The 12,631-nt window shown below is 43.2% G+C and overlaps 1 protein-coding gene across 3 annotated transcripts in view; it reads left to right on the top strand.

Moving 5' to 3' along the window:
* THSD7B (thrombospondin type 1 domain containing 7B) overlaps window positions 1–12,631 on the top strand; it is a 733,248-nt gene that overhangs the window by 275,587 nt on the left and 445,030 nt on the right. For all 3 annotated transcript variants that reach the window (XM_068245888.1, XM_068245890.1, XM_068245889.1), the window contains one exon: window positions 4,297–4,497. In XM_068245888.1, the coding sequence (XP_068101989.1) occupies window positions 4,297–4,497 (201 nt within the window). The remainder of the gene's footprint in view (window positions 1–4,296; window positions 4,498–12,631) is intronic.

The raw sequence follows: 12,631 nt of genomic DNA, 5'->3' as shown, positions 1-12,631 counted from the left end.
GGACATCCCATCACTATCCTGGAGCGGCTGCTTTGAGAGCAACATAACGCGGTTTAATCTGACGTCCAACTTCAACACCACCAGGCGTTGCGTTAGGGGCACGTTATGCGACCTTAACGTCTCCTAAAACACAACTTCTTGGTGGGAGAGGCCTAAAGGACCACTATCGCAAAAATTGTACAATTTAAAATACATGTAAAAGCATACAAATAAGAAGTACATTTCTTCCAGGGTAAAATGAGCAGTAAATTACTTTTCTCCTATGTTGCTGTCACTTGCAGTGAGTAGTGGAAATGGAAAACCACAAACAGTGGTCCGCACGACAGCTGGGGGCCCCGGACTCTCTCACTGGCCGGGGCCCCCAAACCACCTTGCGATACCTAGAGGGCAGTGTGGGCGGGCCCAGGAACTTTCACCACCAGGGAACTCACCCCCACCACCTCTATACTGAATGCTACACAACACACAATTGCTCACTTCCAGCTAGAGCAATTGCCTGCCTTTATCTGGTCAGCAGGCGCCTGTCAGCCAATCAGGTGAACAGTTATACACCCTTTGCCTGCCATACCAAATCTAGCAGGAATTGCATAAATTAGGCAGCATTCAGGTGGGAGGCTTCGGTTGGATGTAATTGTAATGCTGCCTAATTGATGCAATTCCTGCTAGATTTGGTACGGCAGGCAGATGGTGTATAACTGTGCACTTGTTTGGCTGACAGGCGCCTGCTGACCAGATAAAGGTAGGAAATTGCTAGAGCGGGAGTGAGCAAATTGTGTGTGTTGTAGGTAGTAGAAATCTGACAGAACCGACAGGTTTTGGAATAGCCCATCTCCTCATGGTGGATTTTGAGGGTTTTGTTTATTTTCAAAGCACTTAGTGAATGGCTGTTTCTCAGTCCAACTACCAAAAAAGTGTGCAAATGAGTTAAGAGGCTGGCTGGCATCTTTGTATAAATCCTTGTCAGGGAATGTCTTTATAAAGAATAAAAGCCTTGCTGAGAATCCCCCATGAAGAGATGGAGTTACTACCTACTTTAAGGCTGCTTTTGTTAGAGCAGCCTGTAACGCAGCCCAACTCACAGTAATGAAAAATCAATGGGCTGTTCACAGTGCCCACCTTGCGTTACATTGTAACGCTGCACATGCTATGAAAGTGCAGCATGCTGTGCGTTATACGAGGTTTTAGCCATGTTAGACTGTTTGCACATGCTCAGTAATGTTGTTTTATTGTTTTTTGTGTGCAGGAGAGGAGTAGGGGAGAGTCCGCTATTTTGCCTAGCCACATGGCTAATTAATATTCACTGCACTGCAATGCCAGTTCTCTTCCTGCTAGCAATGATTCATGTGAATCATTCTCTGCCTGCTAGCAATGATTCATATGAATCATTCTCTTCCTGCTAGCAATGATTCATATGAATCATTCTCGGTTCTCTGCCTGCTAGCAATGATTCATATGAATCATTCTCGGTTCTCTGCCTGCTAGCAATGATTCATATGAATCATTCTCTATCTGCTATCAATGATTCATATGAATCATTGCCGGTTCTATCGAACGAAAACGGCGTACCAAGAGCCGCACCACCAGGCATTGCGTTAGGGGAACGTTATGTGACCTTAACGTCCCCTGCAACGCAGCGTCCCACTGTGTAAGAGCCCTAAGTGACAGCAACATAGGAGAAAACGTATAGCTCATTTTACCTGGGTAGAAACATACTTTTTATTTGTATATGTTTAGACGTATTTTAAATTTTACAATTTTTTTTTGCAATAGTGGTACTTTAAGCCTAATTAGAAGCCTTATTTCACTGTTTCTCAACTGTTATAGCCTCTATTTACTTTTCAGGAAACCGACTGAATTTGACAAGCTGTTGCATAGATAGCAACTCAAGTTGTTTAATTGTTGCTGTACTGGAAAACAGAAAATGACTTCAGATAAAATCTTACTGGTGCTATCCCTATGTCACATGTCCCTTCAAGTATTAACTTTTTGTCATGAATTAGCTCTCCTTGGCCCTTATTCAATTAACTTTTCTCATGGATGTTTTCACACCTTGGACCATATGCACTATCGGCCTACTGACATTTAAATCCCTGAATAATTTAGGCCCTGGATACATGAAAGATATGTTGCAGCTACGTAGCAATCCCCGCATTCTCAGATCAACAGGTTCTAATAATCTAGTCATACCCAGAGTCCACTTGGAAACTTTTGGTCCCAGAGCCTTCTGTCATGCTGCCCCTTACGTTTTGGAACTCCCTACCTCAACAGATCCGGACAGCTCCATCCCTGGACGTGTTTAAATCCAGACTGAAAACCCACCTGTTCAGTCTGGCATTTGCAGAAATATAACTTTTGTTGTGTGAATACTTCATCCTACTAATTACTGAATCTGAGAGAGCCTAAGCGCTTTGAGTCCTATGGGAGAAAAGCGCTATAGAATGTTATTGTATTGTATGGTATGCAATTCACTTTTTCTCCTGAGTTTTCTCCTAGGAGATAATTTTTCATATTTGATTTAAAAGAACTTTTCTTCAGTTTGCAATCGAAAAAGAACCAAAAAGTAGGTGAAAAAGCACTGCCAAAATTACTTTAAGCATTTGTTTGCTTGGCAGTGGTTCAAATGGGATTTTGACAAGTTTAAAAATATCACCTTGGGGAAAACTCAGGAGAAAAAGGGAATTGCATATGGGCCCTTATTATTAAAACATCATTTGACCATTCAGCAAGCATTAAACACACAACATATATTTGCTATGACTTCTTTATCTACCTTTTAGTACTTTTTCAATTGCTGGTAGCTGAAAAGTTATTTCATAAGAAGATGAAAAAATATCTCCTCAGTAAAAACTTAGGAAAAAATGTAACTGAATAAAGAAAGGTTCTTGGCTCTCAAACAATTAACTTTTCTCCCGAGTTTTCTCCCATTTTACCATTTTATCCCAAAATACCTTCGAAGCCCTCAACAAGCAAGAGAGTACTAAGTTTGCTATTAGATTTTTACACACTTTTTGTAGGACTTTTTCAGTTGCTGGAAGCTGGAAAGTTATTCGGAAGATAAGATGAAGAAAATCTCCTGGGAGAAAACTTGGGAGAAAAGTGAATTAAATAAAGACCCTTATAGTTGAGGTGAAAAATAAGTCAGAAAGACAGAAGTGTGGCCGGTTCCCAAAGTAGTCAGCCAATGTGGGAAGTGGCCAAGAGTTGTGGTCAAGGTACATTGTACCTTGGCTGGTGAGGTGGCAAAAAAGGTGTTTTCTACGGAATGTGTGACCTACAAGCCTATGCTTAACTCTAAACTTCACTTCTCCTCTCCCTAACATTAACCTCACCCCTGTTTAAAATGAACTTCCCCTCTCCTCTGCCTAACGCTAACCTCCCCTCTCCTCTGCCTAACGCTAACCCCCCTCCTCTGTCTAATGCTAACCTCTCCTCTGCCTAACACTAACCTCCCCTCTCCTCTGCCTAACGCTAACCCCCCTCCTCTGTCTAATACTAACCTCCCCTCTCCTGTGCCTAACACTAACCTCTCCTCTGCCTAACACTAACTTCCCCTATACTCCACCTAACACTATCCTCTCTTCTGCCTAACACTAACCTCCCCTCTACCCCGCCTAACACTTTCCTCTCCACTGCCTAACACTAACCTCCCCTCTCCTGTGCCTAACACTAACCTCTCCTCTGCCTAACACTAACTTCCCCTCTACCCCACCTAACACTATCCTCTCATATGCCTAACACTAACCTCCCCTCTCCTGTGCCTAACACTAACCTCTCCTCTGCCTAACATTAACCTCCCCTCTCCTGTGCCTAACACTAACCTCTCCTCTGCCTAACACTAACCTCCCCTCTCCTGTGCCTAACACTAACATCTCCTCTGCCTAACACTAACCTCCCCTCTCCTGTGCCTAACACTAACCTCTTCTCTGCCTAACACTAACCTCCCCTCTACCCCGCCTAACACTAAACTCTCCTCTGCCTAACACTAACCTCCACTCTCTTCTGCCAAACACTAACCTCTCCTCTGCCTAACACTAAACTCCCCAGCTCCTGTGTCTAACCCTGACATTCCCACCTCTCGACATTCTGTCATGTCCAAGAAAGTGACAAGACACCAAGCAAATAGTAAAATGGCAAGTAATCTGTTTTGCAGATTGGCCGATCAATATTGGACTTTGGCCGGTGATGTTCAACTAAATAGTCCATTTTGACATTTTCTCTCCTCCCTATGTGCCTCTTTATTCACTCTCTTGATTCAATCACATTATTGAATTAGTAACCCCGAGGCTATTACTTTAGGTTTCAAGTTCCGGAGGAGGCCTGCTGTACTGGAGATCATGAATTCTGGTGGAATCTGCCCACATTTGGTGGAATCTGTGCCCTGTGAGGACCCCGTGTGTTACAAATGGGCTATATCGGGAGAGTTGCACTGTGTTCCAGAGAACAGGGAGTGTGGACACGGAAGATACCATGTGAACACCACCTGCAGGGGACAAGATGGTAAGTCTAGTTGTAATTTTATGGTGTTTTAAATGGTCAGAAAATAACTTTAAAAATCATGTAAAGGTTGCTGATTTATGACTGGTTTGAGACCTGGAGAAAATAACAGGCTCGGAAATAAGCATAGCCTCCCTTGTCCAGGTGATATACTGTAAGTTTCTCACACTGCACTGGTGGCTTATTTAGATGTGTTCTGATTGGTGGAAAGCAATACCTGCCTAGCACTCTTTTTACATTAACATTTTTTTACATTGACATCCAAATCTTTGCATTATTTGGACCTTGGATACCTGAAGGACTCATAGCAACTGCATCAAATCTCCCACAATCTTAGATCAAAAGTATCTAATAACTTGGTCACCCCCAGAGTCATTCTCGAAACCTTTGTAGCCAGAGCCTTCTGTCATGCTGCCCCCCTATACTTTGGAATTACTTGCCATACCCAATCAGGACATCTCCATTCCTGGAAGCATCTAAGGGCCCTTTGACACTTATTCCATCGTGATGCCAACAATTGCCACGTCCCGAAGAAGTGATAACCCTGTGGGGGCTATCACATTGATCGCGGTGCGGTGTGGCAGGTGCCTACAAAGTATCGCACTGCATGCAGTGCATTCACAGTACAACATGCATGTTTACCACGCAAGTGAGGCATACTTCCATTGTACTGTATGCTTTACTGTATTTTGGCACTGCACTGTTATGAATCGTATTAAAATCAGTGCTGCAACAAGCATGCCTGATCGACGAGTTGATTGATTTCGGGGAGCAAACAATTGAATAAATTGATAGAGCGTGCTCGAAAGATCTCAATACGACATGGCCACTACGATTGACGAGTGCAACAGACCCCGGCAGCTGTCCCTCCAAATGTAATTTGTACTTCCCCCCCCCCCCCCCAAACCCAAGCCTCCTGTGCCCATACTGTGTAAAAATGCTCAAGTGTCCTGCTGGGGCTACTTCGGTACATGTGTAATGTCACATGCGCATCACGTGGTACAGGCACTCGGTAACTGGGGTGACAGTGGAAGACGCCAGATATTGAGCTAGTGGTCGGAACGGGTGAGCATTTTTACACAACACAGGACATTAACATTCAGGGGGCCAGAGGCAGTGGATGCGGCATCATGAGGCTGATTCCTGAGAGATTTCCTGCTGAAATCAATTGGGAATCGGTCTGCTGGTATTGGTATATGGTCATCCAACCGATCTCTCTCTAATCAGATTTGATCAGAGAGAGTTCTATCTCTTGGTCGATTTGCCCATACATCGTTAGTTTGTTTAATCCCAGCCCAAGTGTGGCCACCAGGGTGATCGCCGGCGGCCATCTTGAGGATTTAAAGAGGAAAGGTTTGAACTTTATCCCAATCAGTAGCTGATATCCCCTTTCCCACCAGAAATCTTTATCTTTCCTCAAATAGATCATCAGGGGGGTCTGTATGGCTGATATTGTGGTGAAACCCCTCCCACAGTGTGATGTCATGACCATGGCCCTGACAGTTTGGTGTGTGTGTGAGCCTTGTTGCATTGTGGGAAAAAACAGCTTTTTCCAACTGCCAAGCAAGGATCTCCCTCCGTGAAGCACAACATCCAGGAACCCAAAGAAACCAAACAGAAATCACCTTTCTAAAGTCAGCCCAGCACACAACAAATCCTGTTTGGTTTCTCTCATCACCACATTTTACTCCTTGCGCTGTCGTGCTGAATAATCCAGCTTATACGATATCACGCGGTCCGCAGGAATCCAGATGTTGGCGGCTTTGAAAACCGAGGAAGAATCTAATTTCCTTCTGCGGCTTTAATGAATCATTATTAATATAGACAAAATCCTATTTTGGTGCTGCGCACTTGTTCCCCAGGACTTTATAAGGTTAATGCTTAAATCATCTTCCCCACATCTGAATCCACAGTTCGCCAGAGCAGAACAGATTGTGATTAACGGTCGTCCTGGGAATCAGCGTGTTGCTTATTATAGTGGAAGGGGTTTCAGATATCTGTAATAAAACTGAATTACATCCAGCGGGCCGGCTGCCCGCTCCTTCATATACACATCGCGTTTTACGGCCGGAGCAGCTCGCTGCATCAAATCGGGAATTTTACACTACTGATGACACATCTGTAGACGCCTTGATAAGCTTGGACCGGTTTGTTTCTCAGGGTAAAAAGTTGTCCTTCTAGTTTTGAAATGAGAAACGTGCCTTGCCGGATCTTGTTTTTACGGTGGAAGTGAACACACATCGCTTTAGAACTCATTGGTTATTCCGTAATGTCATGCTGGAGCTGGAGGGGGGCGATGTTTGCGCCATAAAATCTATATTTTACAATTACAGTCTGGTATAACATTCAATACATAAAAACTCCTTTGGCTTATCTTTATTACTCATATAGTTATGCTACTTTATTTTTTTTCCTAAGTAATGTCATCTGCGTAAAAATCACAAGTCTCTCGACACAGAATGCAGCAGCAAGGCTGGGAACTGCCATTGGAATGGATGTATTTTATTACGTTTACTCAGAAAACCCTTACAGTGAGAAAAGTCTCTGTTTACAGTAAAAGGACCCTTTTACAATGGGGGAGTGCGGTAAATTTAACACACAACATTACACCCTAATGAAAGTCTGTGGGGTAGTTCACACTCCACACGTTGCTATACGCTGCGCCGGAAGTTTCTTATCTAACGCGCGGACATACCTACATTACCATGAGGCTTCTGGGGTAACTTGAGCCAATCTGCATCGGACCGGAAGTCATGTAAGTCTATGCTAACGTGTGTACATTTAAAAAACCTGCCTCAGTTTTTAGCATTGCGCATGTGCGAAAGCATATTTTAGCAATATGATTCTGCGCACGTCATCAATTGCCCAACAGGAAATGAGTGTCACTTCCTGCTTGGCCAGATGCCAGACGGGGATTACGGCATGCTAACACAGTAATTCAAGAAAGGCCTGTTTTTGTCAGTGCGGCCCCCGGGCCACACCCCACCGCTGCTGCCAATCCACAGTCTGAAGCCAGCCTCACACGGATTCCTGCAAAATAAAACAAAAACATTCCTGTTATATTTGCTTTTTTTTTTTTTTTTTTTACTGATACTGTTTGATTTTCAAATATATTTGCTCGTCTTTATCAGCTTTAATTAGTGCTCAAAAAACAGTGGTCCATATTAACTTTATCTTTTAAGTTTGTTCTTTGGTGTTATTTTCACACCAAAAAAAAAGCTTTAAAACCTCCTGGGCGATAATCTCGAGCTGAGCTCGGGGTAATTTGCAGCGGAGGATTTCTCATCCCCTGGTGTGCCGATTTGCACACTTTTTGCTTTGTTACACGCAGCTAGCACTTTGCTAGCTGCGTGTACAAGCTGATCGCCGCCGCTCAGCGCCGATTCGCCGCTACCCGCCGCATTAGAGCCCCCCCCCCCTGAGACCCCGTGCACAGCCTGGCCAATCACATCGATGACGCCATCCCGATCGTCGCCATGGCGATGGAGGAAGCCAAACAGGAAATCCCGTTCTGAACGGGTTTTCCAGTTTGCTCTGACCGCCGGAGGCGATCGGAAGGGGTGGGGGGATGCAGCTGCACAGCGGCTATCATGTAGCTAGCGCTAGGCTAGCTACATGATTTTAAAAAAAAAATGTAAGTGCTGCGCCGCCTCCCTGGCGATTTTATTGTATCGCCAGGGAGATTAATTCACCAGCAAGCAAGCAAGAAAATATTCAGAATAATTTTGACAGTATTTTATCACCTACTTTTTGGTACTTTTTAATTGTAAAGTGCTGAAAAGTTTGAGAGAAATTGATCTCCTTCCGCTTACCTCCAGTGTATCTTTCTTGGTCTTGGCCCCAGGGCCGGGCCGAGGCAGAGGCTGAAGAGGCTCCAGCCTCAGGGCGCAGTGTAGGAGGGGGCGCACAATTCATTCAGCTGTCATTCCCAATTGTGTTTGAAGCACAAAGAAATAAGAAAAGGACATACATAGCAGTGACTGCAAGCCAGATAACTAGAGATTAAGGTGTTGGGGTTGTTAGGGGCCCTGGGGCGCCTCTTAGTCTAATAGCAATCATTGTGTGACGGCTGGGGTGGGAGGGATGGAGGGGCGTACTTTGCTGTCTCAGCCTTGGGTGCTGAAGGAGCTTGTCCCTGCTCTGCTTGGCCCTCACCAATGACCCCTTCCCCGTGGACAAGCGTAGGTGTCTGTAACCAGCTTCCAAGTTGCATGTTAATGTATCTTACAACCTGTTTGCATGTCTAACCTTGTGCTTCGTTGTGTAAGCTTGTACTAACTCACTGTATGAAACCCCTTGTCAACAGTGCATGTATCCCTATTTATTGTCCAGTGCTGCGTAATATGTTGGCGCTATATAAATCCAATAAATAATAATAATCTCCTAAGAGAAAATTTAAAGAAAAACTTAATTGCATATGGACCAATGGGGGGGAGCTGTGTGGCAGTGCTTCATGTAACTGATAGTAAAATCACTCTTTGTTTATATATGTGGGAAACCCTACATCTCCCTCTAGATTGTAAGCCTTCAGGCAGGGTCCTCCTCCTTATGTCTCCTACCTGATCATTCATGCACCTCCATTACTGTGCACTCATGCTATGCATTTGAGTGAACTCAGCTTGTCTAATCTTCATGCTCCATCCAGTGACTGACTAAGCATTACCTTGTACTCATACTGCATGCATGATCTGGTTTGCATGTAATCCTGTATTATCATATTGCTGTACGTCACCCCTAAATATTGGCTGTAACCTAAACTAATGTCCAGCGCTGTGTAATATGTTGGCACTTTATAAATACAATAAATTATATATATATATATATATAATATGTATATATATATATATACATATATATCATTTAAACATAAAACCTGGCGCTCCTCACTACCTCCTTGCTTTCCTCTCTCCTATATCAATCTGGTTCGCTTACTGCATAAAAAGTGTGTGTAACACTCACAAAAATATTAAAAAAACATAAAAGCAGAGCGATCAACAGTAACAAGAACTGCAACACTAATGCTGCTAAGTAATCAATGTCCTCTTTGGCGTAAGCCTAATGCTGTCCAAACAAAGTTCATCCACATTTGATAAGTATAGGCTCTTCACTGTAAAACTTCCTCCAAAGAAATTGATAAATTTCTGTCACAGCGCTTATCACTATACGCTCACCAGATCGGTTGGCCAATCTTTTCAGATCAGCAGTCAGCGTTTTTGGCCTTGCCAGCAAGAGATTCCTCCGATCACTTCACCAGCCTCTCCAGGAATCCGACCATAAGCTCAGAATAAAACAAGGGAAATGCAATAGTGTGATACCATTTGGATAGAGCTTAATATTATCACCAGTGCACCCCTTTTCCAGAACCGTGCCACCAACGTGCTTCCACCATAAACAGATACACAAGGCGCTCACCAGATGCACTGGCCGACCCGCAACAGACCAGCAATATAGCGTGTTGTTATAACTTCAGTTTTTGGGATAAAGGACATCCTAGGACTCAAACAAAGCCGACCATAGCATAATTCCGTTTGATTTTAATAAGTAATAAAAGTAGTGCACTTACAAATTTGCAGTAAAACATGCGCATATAAAAAAACGTATATGCGCATGTTTTACTGCAAATTTGTAAGTGCACTACTTTTATTACTTATTAAAATCAAACGGAATTATGCTATGGTCGGCTTTGTTTGAGTCCTAGGATGTCCTTTATCCCAAAAACTGAAGTTATAACAACACGCTATATTGCTGGTCTGTTGCGGGTCGGCCAGTGCATCTGGTGAGCGCCTTGTGTATCTGTTTATGGTGGAAGCACGTTGGTGGCACTGTTCTGGAAAAGGGGTGCACTGGTGATAATATTAAGCTCTATCCAAATGGTATCACACTATTGCATTTCCCTTGTTTTATTCTGAGCTTATGGTCGGATTCCTGGAGAGGCTGGTGAAGTGATCGGAGGAATCTCTTGCTGGCAAGGCCAAAAACGCTGACTGCTGATCTGAAAAGATTGGCCAACCGATCTGGTGAGCGTATAGTGATAAGCGCTGTGACAGAAATTTATCAATTTCTTTGGAGGAAGTTTTACAGTGAAGAGCCTATACTTATCAAATGTGGATGAACTTTGTTTGGACAGCATTAGGCTTACGCCAAAGAGGACATTGATTACTTAGCAGCATTAGTGTTGCAGTTCTTGTTACTGTTGATCGCTCTGCTTTTATGTTTTTTTAACATATATATCATTGTGAACTAAAACGTTGATTTTTTTTTTTTAAATATGTCATTGAGTGAGTGTGTTGGAAAAAACAGGTAGAAAAACATAACTCTGAATGTTTTATTCGATTATAAGGGTAATGCATATTGGTCCAAGTTTTCATGGTATATTGGTCTGATTGCTTATGATTCAATCAAGCGAAAAAATTGATTCGATTTCTTTGTTTAAAAAACAAAACAAAACAGAAAAATTGCCACCTTTAGGCCCCATTCACAAAGGTTCAATTGTTATATATACTACCGTTCTGGCAAGGGTGAGCTAAACCTAAGGTATTCTAAGTTACAGATCAGTTTAGCATTAAAGAGGAACTCTAGTGAAAATAATTAATACAATTTCTTTTCTGAATGTTCTGGAAGGAGAATTCTGCATAGCTAAATAGCCTAGGCTTAGCATCACTGGGAGGGCGGAGCTATAAAGCAATACACAGCAATATATAGATATAGGAAGTGTTCCTGATGCTGAAACTAGGAAAAATAACGTACAAGTGGGTTTTATGAATAATTTACTGCATTGTACTATATGTCACCACAGTGCCTCAGTAATGGGTTATTAGTTAAACTTAGGTAGATGTGTCAGGAAAGGTTATGGTTCAGAACATCAAAGGTTATTCTAAACAAATTTACCTTTAATGGTGATTGATTTGTACATATGTGCCCACAAAATGAAAAGGTCATTTTTCATCTCAGTATCACAACAATAATAATCAGATAAATATCAGCTTTTCGGTCAGAAACAATCAATAAACAGATTTATTTATTGCTGACGCAGTTTGCAACTGAACATCATTTGAATGAATCAGTCAATTGTTTTGCTAAATAATCTGAAGAATTATTGGAAAGAAATTGAAAGTAGCTCTCTCTCTACTTTCATACATATTAAAAAATACGTTTTTTTTTAATTGTCACAGCAGCTGTTTTGTAATTTTGTTATTAATTATTTCTGTTTCAATTTGCAGCCTGTTTTTTGCAGCCACATTTTTAATATTGCCAGGAAGATCAATGTTTGCTTCTTTGCAACCATGGCAACATGTGTCTCTTGCTACACAGAGCAGACTAAATGGCATCCCTTAAAGGGATTCTTTTGCGGAAAAAGTAGGCAGTTAAAAAATGTGACAGATGACAGGTTTTTGGCCAGTCCATCTTTATAAGGGGGATTCTCAGGGCTTTCTTTGTTTTCAACAGCATTTCCTGAACAACAGTTGCAAAATCTAACTGACATAATAGTGTGCAAGTGATCAGGGAGGCCGGCTGGTATCTTGCTATTTTGGCAGTTAAACTGCTGTTCAGGAAATGCTGTTGAAAACAAAGAAAGCTCTGAGAATCCCCCTTAAAAAGATGGACTGGCCCAAAACCTGTCATCTGTCACATTTTTTAACTGCCTACTTTTTTCGCGAAAGAACCCCTTTAAAGAGAGTCTGAAGCGAGAATAAATCTCGCTTCAGACCTCATAAATAGCAGTGTGCCCCTGCTAAACTGCCGCTATCCCGCGGCTTAACGGGGGTCCCTGATCCCCCAAACCCCCTCGGTGCAGCGGGAGAGTGCTTCCTGGTTGGGGCAGGGCTAACCGCCGCAGCCCTGCCCCACGCACGTCTGTCAGCACATATCTCCGCCACTCCCCCGCCCTTCTCAGTCTTCCTTCACTGAGAGGGGCGGGAGAGAGGCGGCGATGCGCCGCTGATAGACACGACTGGAGGCAGGGCTGCGACGGTTAGCCCTGCCTCCAGGAGCGACCAAGTCTGCGACCAAGTGTTGCAGTGGGGGGTTTGGGGGTGAAGGGACTCCCGTTTAGCGGCACGATAGCGGCGGTTTAGCAGGGGCACACGTGCCCCTGCTAACTTTGAGCTCTGAAGCGAGATTTATTCTCGCTTCAGAG

This window comes from Hyperolius riggenbachi, chromosome 7 (assembly GCF_040937935.1).
Source record: "Hyperolius riggenbachi isolate aHypRig1 chromosome 7, aHypRig1.pri, whole genome shotgun sequence".
NCBI classification, from domain to species: domain Eukaryota; kingdom Metazoa; phylum Chordata; class Amphibia; order Anura; family Hyperoliidae; genus Hyperolius; species Hyperolius riggenbachi.
Note: the sequence above shows the minus strand (reverse complement) of the source record. Positions and strands in the feature narration are given on the sequence as shown.